Here is a 14101-nt window from a genome sequence, read left to right on the forward strand (position 1 = left end):
TTAGTGGATTTATAAACTCTACAATTTACTGCTTATGCCTACTTCTTACACAGCATAAAACAGGGCACTAAATCAGTTTAATCTATTTTCCAAAAGTAGTATCTCTGGTTGTTTTTTTTAATGTTTCATGACTTAGTATGCTTAGATACTTAAAAATACCTGTTGACCAATGAGTAATAAATTATGTTCAGGAGCTATGAAGCATGGGGAAGTAAGAAAAGTATATAAATCAGTGTGACATGCCATAGCTTAAACAGAAATGACTCATAGTTTCCAAAGTCCTGGGCAGCCTGGGAGACTCTGGGTTAAGCACACGCCTCACAACTTTTATCCAGCAAATACTTTATACCCATTAGCTGCCAGACACATTTCTAGTGACTATCTTTACTAGAAATGCATCCGTGAAACCAACAAAATGACACAACTACTATTTCATCAAAATTACTAAAGCACTCCAGATTTGATACACACAGAAAGAAGTAGAGTAGATATGTAGACAGATACATAGATAGAATTATTTGCTGTTCTACCTCTCTCCTGCCAATGTGTAGCTCTAAATTCAGTTATGATATCAAGCCTCATTTAAAGTTGCAAGATCAGAAACTAGGTAAATATTCCAAGTGGAAATAATAATATATCTTATGTTACTATATTTGTTTGGTAATCCAACATGCATGGTACTAATACTATTGGCTTTCCACTCAAGGGACTTCAGAGCAAGAACTATCTAAGAGAGGAAGGCATATGCAAGCTGCTTCTTTTTTCCTAACATGCTAGACAATATTTTGAAACCACCAGACCTGAAAGAAGGAACCTGTCTACAGTGTCCTGGATCCCATTTGATATTGGTTCAAATGCCAGCTTTGCCATTTACAAATTGTGAGGCTAAGAAAACCATTTAACTTTCCTGCAACTCAATTTTCTCACTTGGGAAAGTGGAAATAAGGTTTTCTAAGAGGTGGTAACTGAAAGAACTAATTCAGGTGATACGAAGCTATGCAGGCTGACCTTTTGCCTGAAGTCATTTTCACTCATCAGTCGTTTAAAAAAACAAACAAAAAAACCCCAATTTTTTTCTCTATTTATAACCGAATGATTGCTTTTAAAGTTTTCTTTGCAATACCTTATGACAACTATATCAGAGTCTTGAGGCAAGATGCAGACAATAATGTTTAAGAGTCACAGCTTATACTTTGGGGTAAGAAAGTACAAAGACTAAGTTCTAATCATCTCAAAGTATGAGTTGACCTCCTAGCAGGTTAAAGGCCTCACTGACAGCATTCAGTGGTCGCTGCAGGCACTAAGCAGCTTAGTGAGTCAACATACTGAGTAGGGTCCTCCTCAGTGTCACAGGATCATATGACATCTTTTCTTAGTCTGAAAGGCATCAAGGAACCATAGTCCAAGAATGAAATTCCTAGTGCCTACAAGGACCAGGAGAAGCACACCAGGCTTTATGTTATCCACGAAGAAGCAGGATCCACACTTAGGTCTGGGAGTGAAGCTCCTCCTCAACTTTGTCCATTTTGCGTTGGACAGTGGCACCACACGTCAGTCAGACTCACAAGCCAGACAGCAGTGACTCATGTTAACTACTGTGACTGCTTCCTGGCCTAACCACACCTGTGAATTACCACAAGTTTCTAACATAAAAGTAAAAGCATCTGAGGGACAAAAGTTCCTTTTTCTGGTTTGTAATGACTCCAGATGCACTAGAGAGAAACAGTCTTGGTCCCAGCTAAGGGAATGTGGTCACCCATGTGGGCCATCTTCAACAGCCAGCTTCAAGTCTTTAGAAACAGATTTCCAACAAATGCTATCAGGGACAGCACTGCTCATCGGGCCCAGAGGCAGAGATGGTTGTCCTGGTGACAAATCTAGCAAACTAAAAGCAATTCAGTTTTGTCTGGGACCAATCTATAAATGGTGTAATTCCAGTGACTTCTCTTCCTACCATGTAAAACTGTCAAAATCCTTAAGTCAGGATTTCACACTCAGTAATGGGAGGTTTAAAATCAAGTGCTCAGTTTGACTAGATTTGTTCAGAGTTGGCAGAATAAGATTAAAAAAAAAAGTCATTATCTAAATATAGACATTGCTAACAAGGACAGTGAAGAAGGAGATGGTCATCCATAAAACAGATGATCATTCTATTCAGTTTTGCCTCAGGTTAGCACTGTTGACTTTAAGCTATGAGTGAACAAAGACAGACTTACATACACTGAGGTATTTTCATTCTGCGAAGCTGTGAGGCTCTGGGAAACCACTACCATATGCTAACACTGCTGGTCAGCACTTAGTACTTCTCACCCCCAAACACAGATGAAAACATACTACTTTGTATACTGTCAGTCAATGCAGAACTACAAACCTTTCATTTTCAAATACAGACCTTTGCTAGTGTTCGCTGGGTGAATGGGACATAGTCCCTGAACTCAAGGAGCTCCCAAACTAAGAGAGAGACAACAGTAATAAAGTCCAATGGAGCAGCGTCTTAGGAGACATGGAGCAAGAACTGGGGAGGCCGTCTTGCTGCGTGGGGCAGCTGTCAAGAAGCTTTCACGTCTGTGCTGCATGGGAAGGAATGGAGGCTGGCAAGCAGAAAGCAGAGGAAGACCCTGGAGACCAGGTCAGGAAAGCACATGTCGCATTTGGGGCACGAAGTGACTAGTCTTGACCTAGTGCTCATTTGACTCAGAACGTCAGAGAGAAGGGGACAGAAGCCAGAGGCACTTTGTTTTCTGGCCCTAAAAATTTTTTTGATTTAAGAAGACATACTCCCACATTAAACAACAAGGAAACCCATACATCTGGGTCCCACAAGAGAGGAAGCACATTTGGTACTAGTAAAAGAAAAAGAACAAGCTGAAGATGGGAGTTCGAGGCCAGTCTGGTCTACAGAGTGAGTTCCAGGACAGCCAGGGCTACACAGAGAAACCCTGTCTCGAAAAACAAAAAAACAAAAAACAAACAAAAAAGGAAAGAAAGAAAGAAAGAGCAGAGATGCTCATGGTGAAGTAGCACTTACACATTCAAAGACACGGGATGACCTGAAAGAACAATATTACTTAAGTAAAAACTTCAGTCTGTTGTGATTTCATTTTTTAGTATATTTTCCCAGTAGAGTCTATACTTACTTGGAAATTGTTATCTCACCAAAAAAATAAAATAAAATAAAATAAACAAACAAAAACAGAGCAAACCTCCTAGGGCAGGCAGTCTACAGCAGCGTATTTACTGGTGGGCAATGCTATGGTCTGTCCTTTGATATGTGAAGGGGTACTTGCTGCTGATAAAGCTCTCTAAGGTATCTTTCCTTGCCCTAAACAGCATGCCCGGAGAGGATCTGTTTTAGTTCTTTTGTAGGTAGGGTGGGTAAGACAGAGTCTCTGTATAACCCTGGCTGTCCTTGAACTCACCATGTAGTCAGGCTGGCCTGGAACACAAGGGATCCGAGGCCTCTGCCGACCACGTTTGGATTAAAGTTGTGTGCAGCCACACCTGGCTATTTGAGTGTTTTAAAGGGGTAAATGATGTAATTATATTACAATCTCAGAAAAAATAAAAAAATTACAATACAAAAAGCTGACGGGCTTCTTCACACCATTCTTTACTTGCAAATAGACAATTAAAAAGTTCTTACTGCAAAATTCATGACGTCTTTATTTTTAATAGCTGAATAGTAGTCTATTGTGTAGATGTACCACATTTTTCTTTCTTTTAAATTATTTATTTATTTACACCCCAAATATTGCTGCCCACTTCCCCCTCTCTCTATATTTTTTTAATCCATTCTGCAGGTGAGGGACATCTAGGTTGTTTCCAACTTCTAGCTATTACGAATAAAGCTGCTATGGCTATAGCTGATCAAGTGTCTTTGTGAGATGGTAGGACATCTTTTGGGTATATGCCCAGGAGTGATATCTGGAGGTAGAACTATTTCTAGACAAGAATCTAGCAGAATTGTCCTCTGAGAGCTCCACCCAGCAGCTGATTCAGACAGATGCAGACACCCACAGTCAAACAGTGGATGGAGCTTAGAGGCAATTATGAAAGAACAGGAGGAAAGACTGCAGCCTCTAAGGGGATAGGAACTCCACAGAGAGACCAACAGAGTCAACTAATCTGGACCCTTGGGGCTCTCAGGGTCTGAACCACCAACCAAAGAACATACATGGGCTGGACCTAGGCCTCCCCACTTATAAGTAGCAGATGTGCAGCTTAGTCTTCACGTGGGTCCCAAGCAACTGGAGTAGGGGCTATCCCAAAAGCTCTTGCCTGTATATGGGATATGTTCTTCTAGCTGGGCTGCCTTGTCTGACTTCAGTGAGGGAAGATGTGCCTAGCGTCACAGAGACTTGATGTGCCAGAGTCCGGAGATACCCAAGTGAGCCCTCACCTGTTCAGAAGAGAAAGGGAAGGGGACGGTGGAAGGAGTATAGGAGAGGGTAACTGGGAGGAGGGCAGTGGGCAGGATTTAAAGTGAATAAATAAGTAAGTAAATAAAATAAAAAGCATCCCTCTGCATCCTTTATCATGAGTTACCTGGACAGAGCTGGGGATACTTCCAGAGCTTCCATGGTTAGGAGCCACAAGATTAATGGCAACATTTGCAATTGTAGAGTATTTACACTGAGAAAAATGCCCTTGTCTCATTTTTACAGATGGAAAAATCAAGGAAACAGGACACATGTGTTGCTAAGATCAATAGGTGGGGAGTTGGTCTGACTCCAGAGCTCAACCTCTTAACTCTTTGCCCTAATTATCAAGACATCAAAAAGTCCATATGTATTTTATATGTGTGGGTATTGTGCCTGTGTGTATGTGTGTGCTTTATGTGATACTGGGTGACTGCAGAGACCAGAAGAGGGTGTTGGATTCCATGGGACTTGAGCTGGAGACGGCTGTGAGTCACCATATGGATCATAGGAATCCAACCTGGCACATCTAGAACCATTTCTCCAGTCCCAGAATTATTTTCTAATGGAAGTCTCGATCATGCCTAGAACAAAACGGCCCTTCCTCGGGGGACGTAATCAAGAGCATGACTACTTCAGTGGGGCGACGCTCCCTATCTCTAACATGCTTCCTGGAAGACCAGGTTTACCTCAGATCCTCTGACCACCTCCTTGGTGTGCACTCCACTCTTTATCAGAGCAGCAATGACTACTCCCTTTGGACATGACTGAGCTTATAGCCTACACTACAGGTGGGTTCAAGACATAAACTCAGAATTTATGATGGCCAACTGAAGAAAGTGAAGAGTTTTATTTTAAAGCTGATTAAAGATATCATTTAGGGGCTAGGAAAGTGGCTCAATGGATAAAACGCTTACTGGACAAACATGAGGACCAGAGCTTGGACCCCTAGAACCCAAGCAAACACTAGGCAGGAGTGCTGACTGCCTGTAATTCTAGCACTCAGAAGGCTGAGATAGGGGATTCCCAGAACAAGCTGGCTGGCTAGCTAGACAAGTGAGCTGGTGGGCTGTTCCCCCAGAGAAAGGGTTTCTTTTCTTTTCTTTTCTTTTCTTTTCTTTTCTTTTCTTTTCTTTTCTTTCTTTCTCTCTCCTCTCTCTCTCTCTCTCATTTATCTGAAGAAAACCCACACACATCCACAGAATTTAAAATATACTTAAAAAAAAAAATCTGTTCTTTTCTTTGACCATGTGGTTCTTAGGAACTGAACTCAGGTTTTGTGGCAAGCACCTTTACCCACTGAGACATCTTGTCAGCCTCTGAAGAAAACCTGTTGTGACAAGAACTTTCAGATGAGTTAAGCATGTAGAAGACCCCAATGCTGCAGCTAACGAAGTGAAACACGGTCATAGGGTGCCTGAAGAATCCAATCATATGTGTAATACTGAGGTATGGGAGATCTCTCTTGCCAATTTAGCTCTCAAATACTTCTGCTTCAATGTTACCTACATCTGGAATTCTGCCTTTCCATTTGCATTCAAACGCACTAGCACACTTCTGCTCTCACTGCTGCAATGCCAATAAACATATTCTTACCAAAGCAGGTGCCTGTAGGTGCTTTTTTCAGTTTTTTTTTTTTTTTTCAGGCTCTTTGGAGCAAGAACAGTACCGTCTGATTTTGGACATGGAAATTATGAAAACCCTTCAGTCCTCCCTCTTTCATCAGTATCACCCTTTCTGTGTGGTATACAGGATGGAATGGAGCTAATCTGATATAGTCACAATAGGATAAACACACAGGCTATAATAGCCATGTCCAGCTAGAAGAATCTGTCATTTCTAAACCACACACGTTTGAGGTCACTTAGTCCCAGAGTTGTCTTCAGAGTGTCCTCAAGCTCCTTTCTGAAGCAGCTCTTTTTGAGTCTCTCAGATGCTCTATGTCTGAGTTATCTCTTTAGCTTTTCACTTCCTGCCCTATTTCTAATCATTAGCCTATGGTCAGAGCGATCCAGTTATAATACATATCTCTTCATATTCTACCCAGTTTAAAAAAAAAAGATGTTAGTACCTCCCTAGATGGCATGCAAAGCTCTTAACTTTCAGGCCTCTGCCTTTCTCTCACTTCCCAATTATTTACTTACTCCTTACTATGTGCCATGAAAGAACTAAACAGATACACACCAAAACTAGAGCCAAAAAGTAAAAAAGCTCTTATTCTTGTGAGAGCCTTAACTAAAGTAGGGAAAAATTGGAAGTAAAGCTAGGTGTGATAGTTTGTATATGAGTGGCCTAGGGAGTGGCACTATTAGGAGGTGTGGCCTTGTTGGAGTAGGTGTGTCACTGTGGGCTTAAGACCCTCACTTTATTAGCTACCTGGAAGTCAGTCTTCCACTAGCCGACTTCAGATGAAGATGTAGACTCAGCTCTGCCTGTACCAAGCCTGTCTGGATGCTGCCATGCTCCCACCTTGATGATAATGGACTGAACCTCAGAACTTTTAAGTCAGCCCAAATTAAATGTTGTTCTTTATAAGAGTTGCCTTGGTCATGGTGCCTGTTCACAGCAGTAAAACCCTAGCTAAGACACTGGGTGCATACTACAGTTTAAGAGGTGTGATACATTAGAGAACGAGGTGGGGTGGTCAAGTTGGGCCTTAATGAAAAGGTATCTCTGAGAGGACATTTGAAAAAGGAAAAGGCTGCATCAGGTTGAAAGTCACAGCCAGCACAAGGGCCTGGGATGGGAACAAGGCTGGAGTCCTAGCTTGTGAGAATGGAGTGGTTGGTGCAGAGTGTGTGGTGAGGGGAGAAGAGACAAGGAAGGAGAGAGGGCACACAGAGTATATGGTGACCATGGAGGCCTCCACCAACTATCACAAAGACTTGACTCTCTTTCTGAGCAAGGCAGAAGTACTGGGGGGAAAAAACCAGACCAAAAGGAATGCGTGACCCAGAGTTTAAAGGTCCTGGTGCTGCGGTGCAGATACTGTGCTGAGGAGACCAGGGTGGGAAGCAGGACTCAGGAGAAAGCATGGCCACTTCTGTGGCTTACTTAAGGGAAGGCTGGGCTATAGAAAAGAGATTTTGAGATTTTAAGAAAAACCTGCAAGATTTTCTGACACACTTGCTGTGGGTTGGAAAGGTTTTGGACCAAGGAGGTGGGTGTGTCATTATCTGGGCTATGTTCTGACAATAGATCTGAGTTGTTTCTGACATATTGGAAATGCAGTAGATATTCAGGCAGGCATGTATAATACAAAATGTATGTGTGTGAGAATTCATGACATAAGTGGCACCTGTCATCCTTCACAAGCTTAGACATCTAGGCTTACAGAGCTTACAGTCCTCCTTGTGTCTTTGTGACAGCCCATCTATCCATTCGGAAGGGTTTTCCCACTCTGCTCTTTTTCTACTTAGTCAAAATAATCCCCACCTTCAAAAGACTGATGTCATCCACTCTGCGAAACACATGCTCAGCATTCCCTGAATCACTTTGTTTCTTCCCTTCAGTCACTTAAGACTAAAATATGAATATCTGGCCATATAGCATATTTTTAAAGCTATATAATTTCCATTTTCATTTTGGTAAAAGGCAGATATTCTGCAAACACAGCAGGTGGCCTGCCTCCTCGCATCTTCACATAAAGTCCTTTATGGAAAAATTAAAACCACAAAGAGGTCTCCATGAGTAGCCCAATACTTGATTTTGTACTTTTTCAACATTTGTAGTTATCTGAAGATCAGTTTTCAGAAAGACCCATATTATAGCATAAACTTTTTAGGCTGCAAAGAATGAAAATATCTTTTGACAGTTCTACAAAGATAATTTTCATTTTGACTGTCATTCTTTTCCTTGCCCCAGGGAGGCATTTAAACTAGGGGAAAGATTAGACAAAAGAACAAAACCATGTTTAGCCTTTTTTTGTGCCCCTTCTAGGAAACAGCATCTAATACAATCAAGGGGATATGTGTGTGTTACAATACAATACGACTTTAGAGATGCTGGGTTCAACTACCCGTCTCCCAGGTAAGAATGCTGGCCAGCTAGGAGACCACTTCTTAGGCAGCACTTTCTCAAGGAGCAGCACTGCATGGCTACAACCAGCCCCTAAGGGAAGTTGCTTAGCAACAGTATCTATCCCATGCACAACTGTTTCTCTAGTGCCTAAAATGCACCTTGCAGATAGTACAGAATGAACGAATGAGTAGAGAGATGGATGGATAAGTAATTCTAATCTCATGGTGCTGAAACCTATCAAATACAAATCATGAAACTGGTATTAATTTATTTCAGGATTTAAAAAAAAATAATGATTCGCCAGGTGGTGGTGGTGCACACCTTTAATCCCAGCACTCAGGAGGCAGAGGCAGTTGGATCTCTGTAAGTATGAGGCCAGCCTGGTCTACAGAAGCAAGTTCCATGACACAGAAGGTTATATAGAGAAACATCAGAGAGAGGGAGGGAGGGGGGTGAGGGGGTAGAGAGAACTGATTCAGGGTCACTGTCTTTTTTCTTATAAACTCTTTTTTTTTAAAGATTTATTTATTATTATATGTAGGTACACTGTAGCTGCCTTTAGACACACCAGAAGAGGGCATCAGATCTTATTATGGATGGTTGTGAGCCACCATGTGGTTGCTGGGATTTGAACTCAGGACCTTCGGAAGAGCAGTCAGTGCTTACCCACTGAGCCATCTCTCCAGCCCCCTCAAAGTCACTGTTTTTAAATAGTGATTACAAAATGTTAATGGCATATTGAAGTTGGTGAGCTGAAACAGAAATCTCATTAATAATATACAACTTTATAAATTCTCAACAGATCAAAAAGCAAGATGATATTCTGGCAACCATGCTTCTGCAGACAGTAGTTTGATACATATTCATTGCAGGGAAGTTACAGACTGAAGATAAAACAGTACAAGGACCTCTGAAACATGTCATAAGAAAAACAAGATTTGTGGCGGGGAGGGTGGCATCATTAGAAAAACCTCTGCCTAGTATGAAGACTCGAGTTTGCTCCTCAGTAGCTGAGCCAGGGTGTGACACCACAGTGCTAAGAGGAGACAGGCAGATCAGTTCCTGAAATGGCAGGCCAGCCAGCCCACTGCAAGTAGCAAGTGCCACACCAATGGAGAGCCCTGTCTCAAAACACAGGGTCTCCAAAACCAAACCGAACCACCTCAACACAAACAGACAAACAAACAAAGATGGCAGGTGGAAGGCACCCGAGGACACCATTCAGATGACCTCTGACCTACACACTACAGCACACTCACCTGTGTGCACTCAGGTGCACACACCTGTGTAACCTGCACACAAGCTTACATAAGTCCAACTAGGAAAAAACACCCTATCAGCTATCTCTGATTTCAGAACATAATACAGTAGGTTGAAGTAACTCCAACAGCTGATTCTGAAATTTCTCTAACAAAAGACATTCTTATTACTCCCTTCTGTTTTGTTTTGAGACAGGTCTCACTATTTAGCCCTGAATGGCCTACATATTCCTTATGTAGACCAGGCTAGTCCCGCTCACAGAGAACTGCTGGAACTAAAAGTCCTTGCCACCATGATGAACACTTGGTGTGAACCCAAAGTGCTGCAAGCAAACCTGTGAAACAGAAACCATGGCTTGTATGACGCCAGTAAGGAAGCCAACATGTTCTAAGCACCAACCTCTTTAATTTCATGTAGTTCTCACTGGCAGCAGGCCGGCATTCCGCTCTCTGCACCACTATTCCTTCCAATGACAGTTTATCTTGAATGGAAAGGGGAAAAAATGTATTTCAGAGATCATATTCATCATTTCCAAGATGGCATTTTGACACATAACTAAAACATAATTCATATAATTCAAGGAAACAAAAGTGCAGTAGTAAGCTGACCGCAACACCGGTTATGAGAATAGAGAAGCCTCACTCATACTGAGCTGAAAACTGGAGCCTTCCTGGCTTGTTCCTTGAGCTACGCTGCCTCTTTACACACTCAGACTAAAAAGACCCACAGTTCATTCAATCTAAAGACAAAGTGAGGATTCCATCTGTAAACAAGTAACTCTAGAAATAACAGTAAGTCTAAAGCACTAAATCCAAGGTCCATGCATACACACCAGTGAGTGTCTAGAGTATCCTGTAGGGAAACAGCCAAGTAGGAAAATACGCCACTGGGCAGTGTTTACGTCAATCTGTAAGCTGGGGATGGCATGTGTTTGTAGCACTGGGAGGAAGATAAGGAGGCTTACACACTTTGGACCATCTCGGGCTACATAGAAAGACTAGTATAAGCAAACACTGAATCTACTATGAATATTTGTCTAAACAGAAATGCAAGTTTCTTTCTTATAGTGACCCAGGAGAAATAGAGAAAGGAAAGAAGAGCCTGGACCTCCAAAGCCCACTGGCATCGGCACTGTGGCAGAGTGAAGTTGATGGACGTGTCCTACTATGTAAGAGGCATGTGAATGCCTCTCATAGACAGCAGCAGCTTTATGACAACCGGAAAGATCTAAGACTGCCCAGAAACAGCTACTGGTCAGTCATATGTCCATGAGAATTCACCTGAGCGCTGAGAAGAGACTAAGAAAATCCTCTGACTAACTAGGAATGCAACTGAGTCATCTCTTCAGGGTAACTTACTTCATTCATTCCATTAACTGTAAGTGACTACCATGTAAAGGCACCGTGTGGGCACTGTAGAATCAAAGATGATTAAGATACAGCACTGTCTTCAAACTGTACACATTTGCTATATGAACAGTGGCACGCCGACACACAGAGCCACTTCTATACAATGCATACACGAAAATCTTCCAGTGACCTTCCAAGATTTTTGTCTTCAAAATTTAAGGAGGTACAGCCTTTGGTCCTAAGTACTAATTATGAAACATACCATCTGAATTAAATATTCTCAGAGTACCTCAATACAAAAGCTCTTCAGAACAATGACAAGACCCACACCTACTTCACACTACAGTGTGCCAGCAAAGAAACACTATGCAAGCCATAATCTTTACATCTTTCTTAAACCTAAAAATAAGTCCCTGTCATGAGTGAAGTAAGACTAGACTTTGAACTTTTTCAAAGCAAACACAAATCTATTTATTTATTTATTTACTCACTCACCTTACATCTCACTCACCGCTCCCCTTCTGGTCATACCCTCCTACAACCCTCCCTCCCTCCCTCTTCCCCTCCTCCTCTGAGCCTCCTTGATATCCTTCCACCCTGGCACTTCAAGTCTCTGAGAGGCTAGATGCTTCTCCCACTGAGGCCAAACAAGGCAGTCCCGCTAGAAGAACATATTCCATATACAGGCAATAGCTTTAGGAATAGCCCTCCTTCCAGTTGTTTGGGGCCCACATGAAGACCGAGCTGCACATTTGCTACATTTGCCTAGGTCCAGCCTGGCAAACACAAATCTTATATCACAAGTAAATTGATGCTTTTCTAAAAAAAGTAAGTTTGGGGTAGCATCTCTGATAATAATTCAATCACAGATTCAAGTATTTACTAATGTTAAATGATAGAATGGCTGCCTGTAATGCTCCCCACCTATTTAGCAGTACCTGGTCCAAGAGGATAACCTGGATTTAATTCTTAAGAGCTCTGCCATCACTTTTCTCTCTCTCTATGACACCTGAAGGGATGGGAAAGGAAGTGTTCAAGGCTCCTGCTCATTTCAACTTGACCACCACTGTCTATTCTCCAGTTAAGGTTACTAACAAAGCTGCAGAGAGGGCTCAGAGGTTCAGAGCACTTGCTGCTCTTGCACAGGACCTGGGTTCATTCCCAGCACCCACATGGAGTTTACAATCACCCCTAACTCCAGTTCCATGGGATCTGTTACCCCTCTGACCTCTGCAGGCACTATGCATACATGTGGTCCACATACATATATGTAGGCAAACACATGAAGTAAGAAAGTTCCTCTCAGAGAGCAGTAACACTCACTCCTCCAGACCATACTTTTCTGTTTACCCCATCTTTACAAACCTAAAATTGCTTTCAAATGTCACTCAAGGAAAATGGAAAGTCTTAATTATTAGCAAGAGATTTTCCCAAGAACTGGTCACTGTCAGTGATTTCTCAGTTTGCTTCCCTTATTTCCTCTCTTAAATTTAAGAAGCCAACTCACGGGGAGGGTATGGGGGGACTTGAAATGTAAATGAAGAAAATACCTAATAAAAAAATAAATTTAAAAAAAAAAAAAAAAAAAAAAGAAGCCAACTCACTTTGGGAATGGCCTCCATAAATGTGATTTGCTTGTTCTTTGTTTAAAGCTAACACATACTTCTTAAAGCTTTAGGGGAACGTGTTCTTTTATCTCCCAACAAATCATACATCTTTTCTTCAATAAATTGCTTAAATTCAGGGGAAAGGTATTGTCCATAGAGTTCTAGTTTAAAGTAGTCATTTGCACACCATTGCTGGTAATTACAAATTTTACACATCAATACAGAAATCCTTACTTAAAACTGCCTTTTGGGTGGCTGGAGAGATGGCTTAGCAATTAAGAGCATCAACTGTTCTTCCAAAAGTCCTGAGTTCAATCTCCAACAACCATATGGTGGCTCACAATCATCTGTAATGGGACCCAATGCCCTCTTCTGGTGTGTCTGAGGGGAGTGACAGTATACTCACATTAAAAAACAAAAACACTATCTTTTGGACCAATTTGAAAGAATGCAAATATCTGAATAATGACCCCTTTCCTCTTACACACATACGATGTATTTATCAAGTGCCTGCCGTGTAAGAGGCCAAGCACATCAGAAACAGCAGATAAAGGAAGCATGCCCCTTGTGATCAGGGAATACAGAGGTGAATGCATTGTTTGTTCTGTACCATACATATATTCTCAAAATGTATAAATGTAGCATGATCTAACCATTCCATGAGATGTGTGTGTATATATATATATCTCAAAACAACATATATAACAACATATCCCAAATGAATTGCTTTTATTTGTGAATTTACAAAAAAATTTTCAAAATCCAATACATTTACATTGCCTTTTGTTGTATACCAGACTGACCTAGAACATGCAGATTCACCTGTTTCCGCTTCCCAGACTTGGGGATTAAAGGCTTGCACCACTAAACTCAGACACTGCTGTGTTTCAAATGAAAAAGAAATACAGAAATCTCCAAATAATTTTCTTTTATTGAGTGTAAACTTAATTGCTATCTATGTACATCTGTGCATGCCTGTGTGACTGTGTGTATGGGTGCCCAGAGATCAGAAGCCTCAGATGCACAGGGGCCAATGCTACAAAGTAGTTGTGAGCCACCTGCATTGGCGCTAGGAACAGAACACTGGTTCTCTGAGAGAATACTAAGCATTCTTAAGAACAAAGCTATCCGTTCAGACCTATGTAACTTGAACAATGTGTGTGTACATGCCACATGTGGCAAGTGCCATAGAGGTCAGAGAGGGAGTTTATCCCCAACAGCTGGAGTTCCAGGTAGCTATGAGCACCAGATGTGGTTGCTGGGATACAAACTCAGGTCCTCTGGAAGAGCAGCAAGTGTTCTTTCCTGGCAGAACATCACTCCAGGCCCCAACATGACTTATTTATGGATATGTAAAACACTGGAAACAACACATTTTTGATGTGTTTTGATAGTTTCCAGACCATATTCAGGTCTAATAGGATGGGAAAAAGGATACACAGGCATA

General features: G+C 41.7%; 1 protein-coding gene across 1 annotated transcript in view; it reads right to left on the reverse strand.

Annotated features, from left to right (window-relative positions):
• Gtf2f2 (general transcription factor IIF subunit 2) overlaps positions 1 to 14101 on the reverse strand; it is a 111720-nt gene that overhangs the window by 38667 nt on the left and 58952 nt on the right. The window contains exon 5 of the mRNA XM_021181786.3: positions 10098 to 10179. Within this exon, the coding sequence (XP_021037445.1) occupies positions 10098 to 10179 (82 nt within the window). The remainder of the gene's footprint in view (positions 1 to 10097; positions 10180 to 14101) is intronic.

Source organism: Mus caroli, unplaced genomic scaffold (assembly GCF_978045245.1).
Source record: "Mus caroli unplaced genomic scaffold, Mus_caroli_1 scaffold_12, whole genome shotgun sequence".
NCBI lineage: Eukaryota > Metazoa > Chordata > Mammalia > Rodentia > Muridae > Mus > Mus caroli.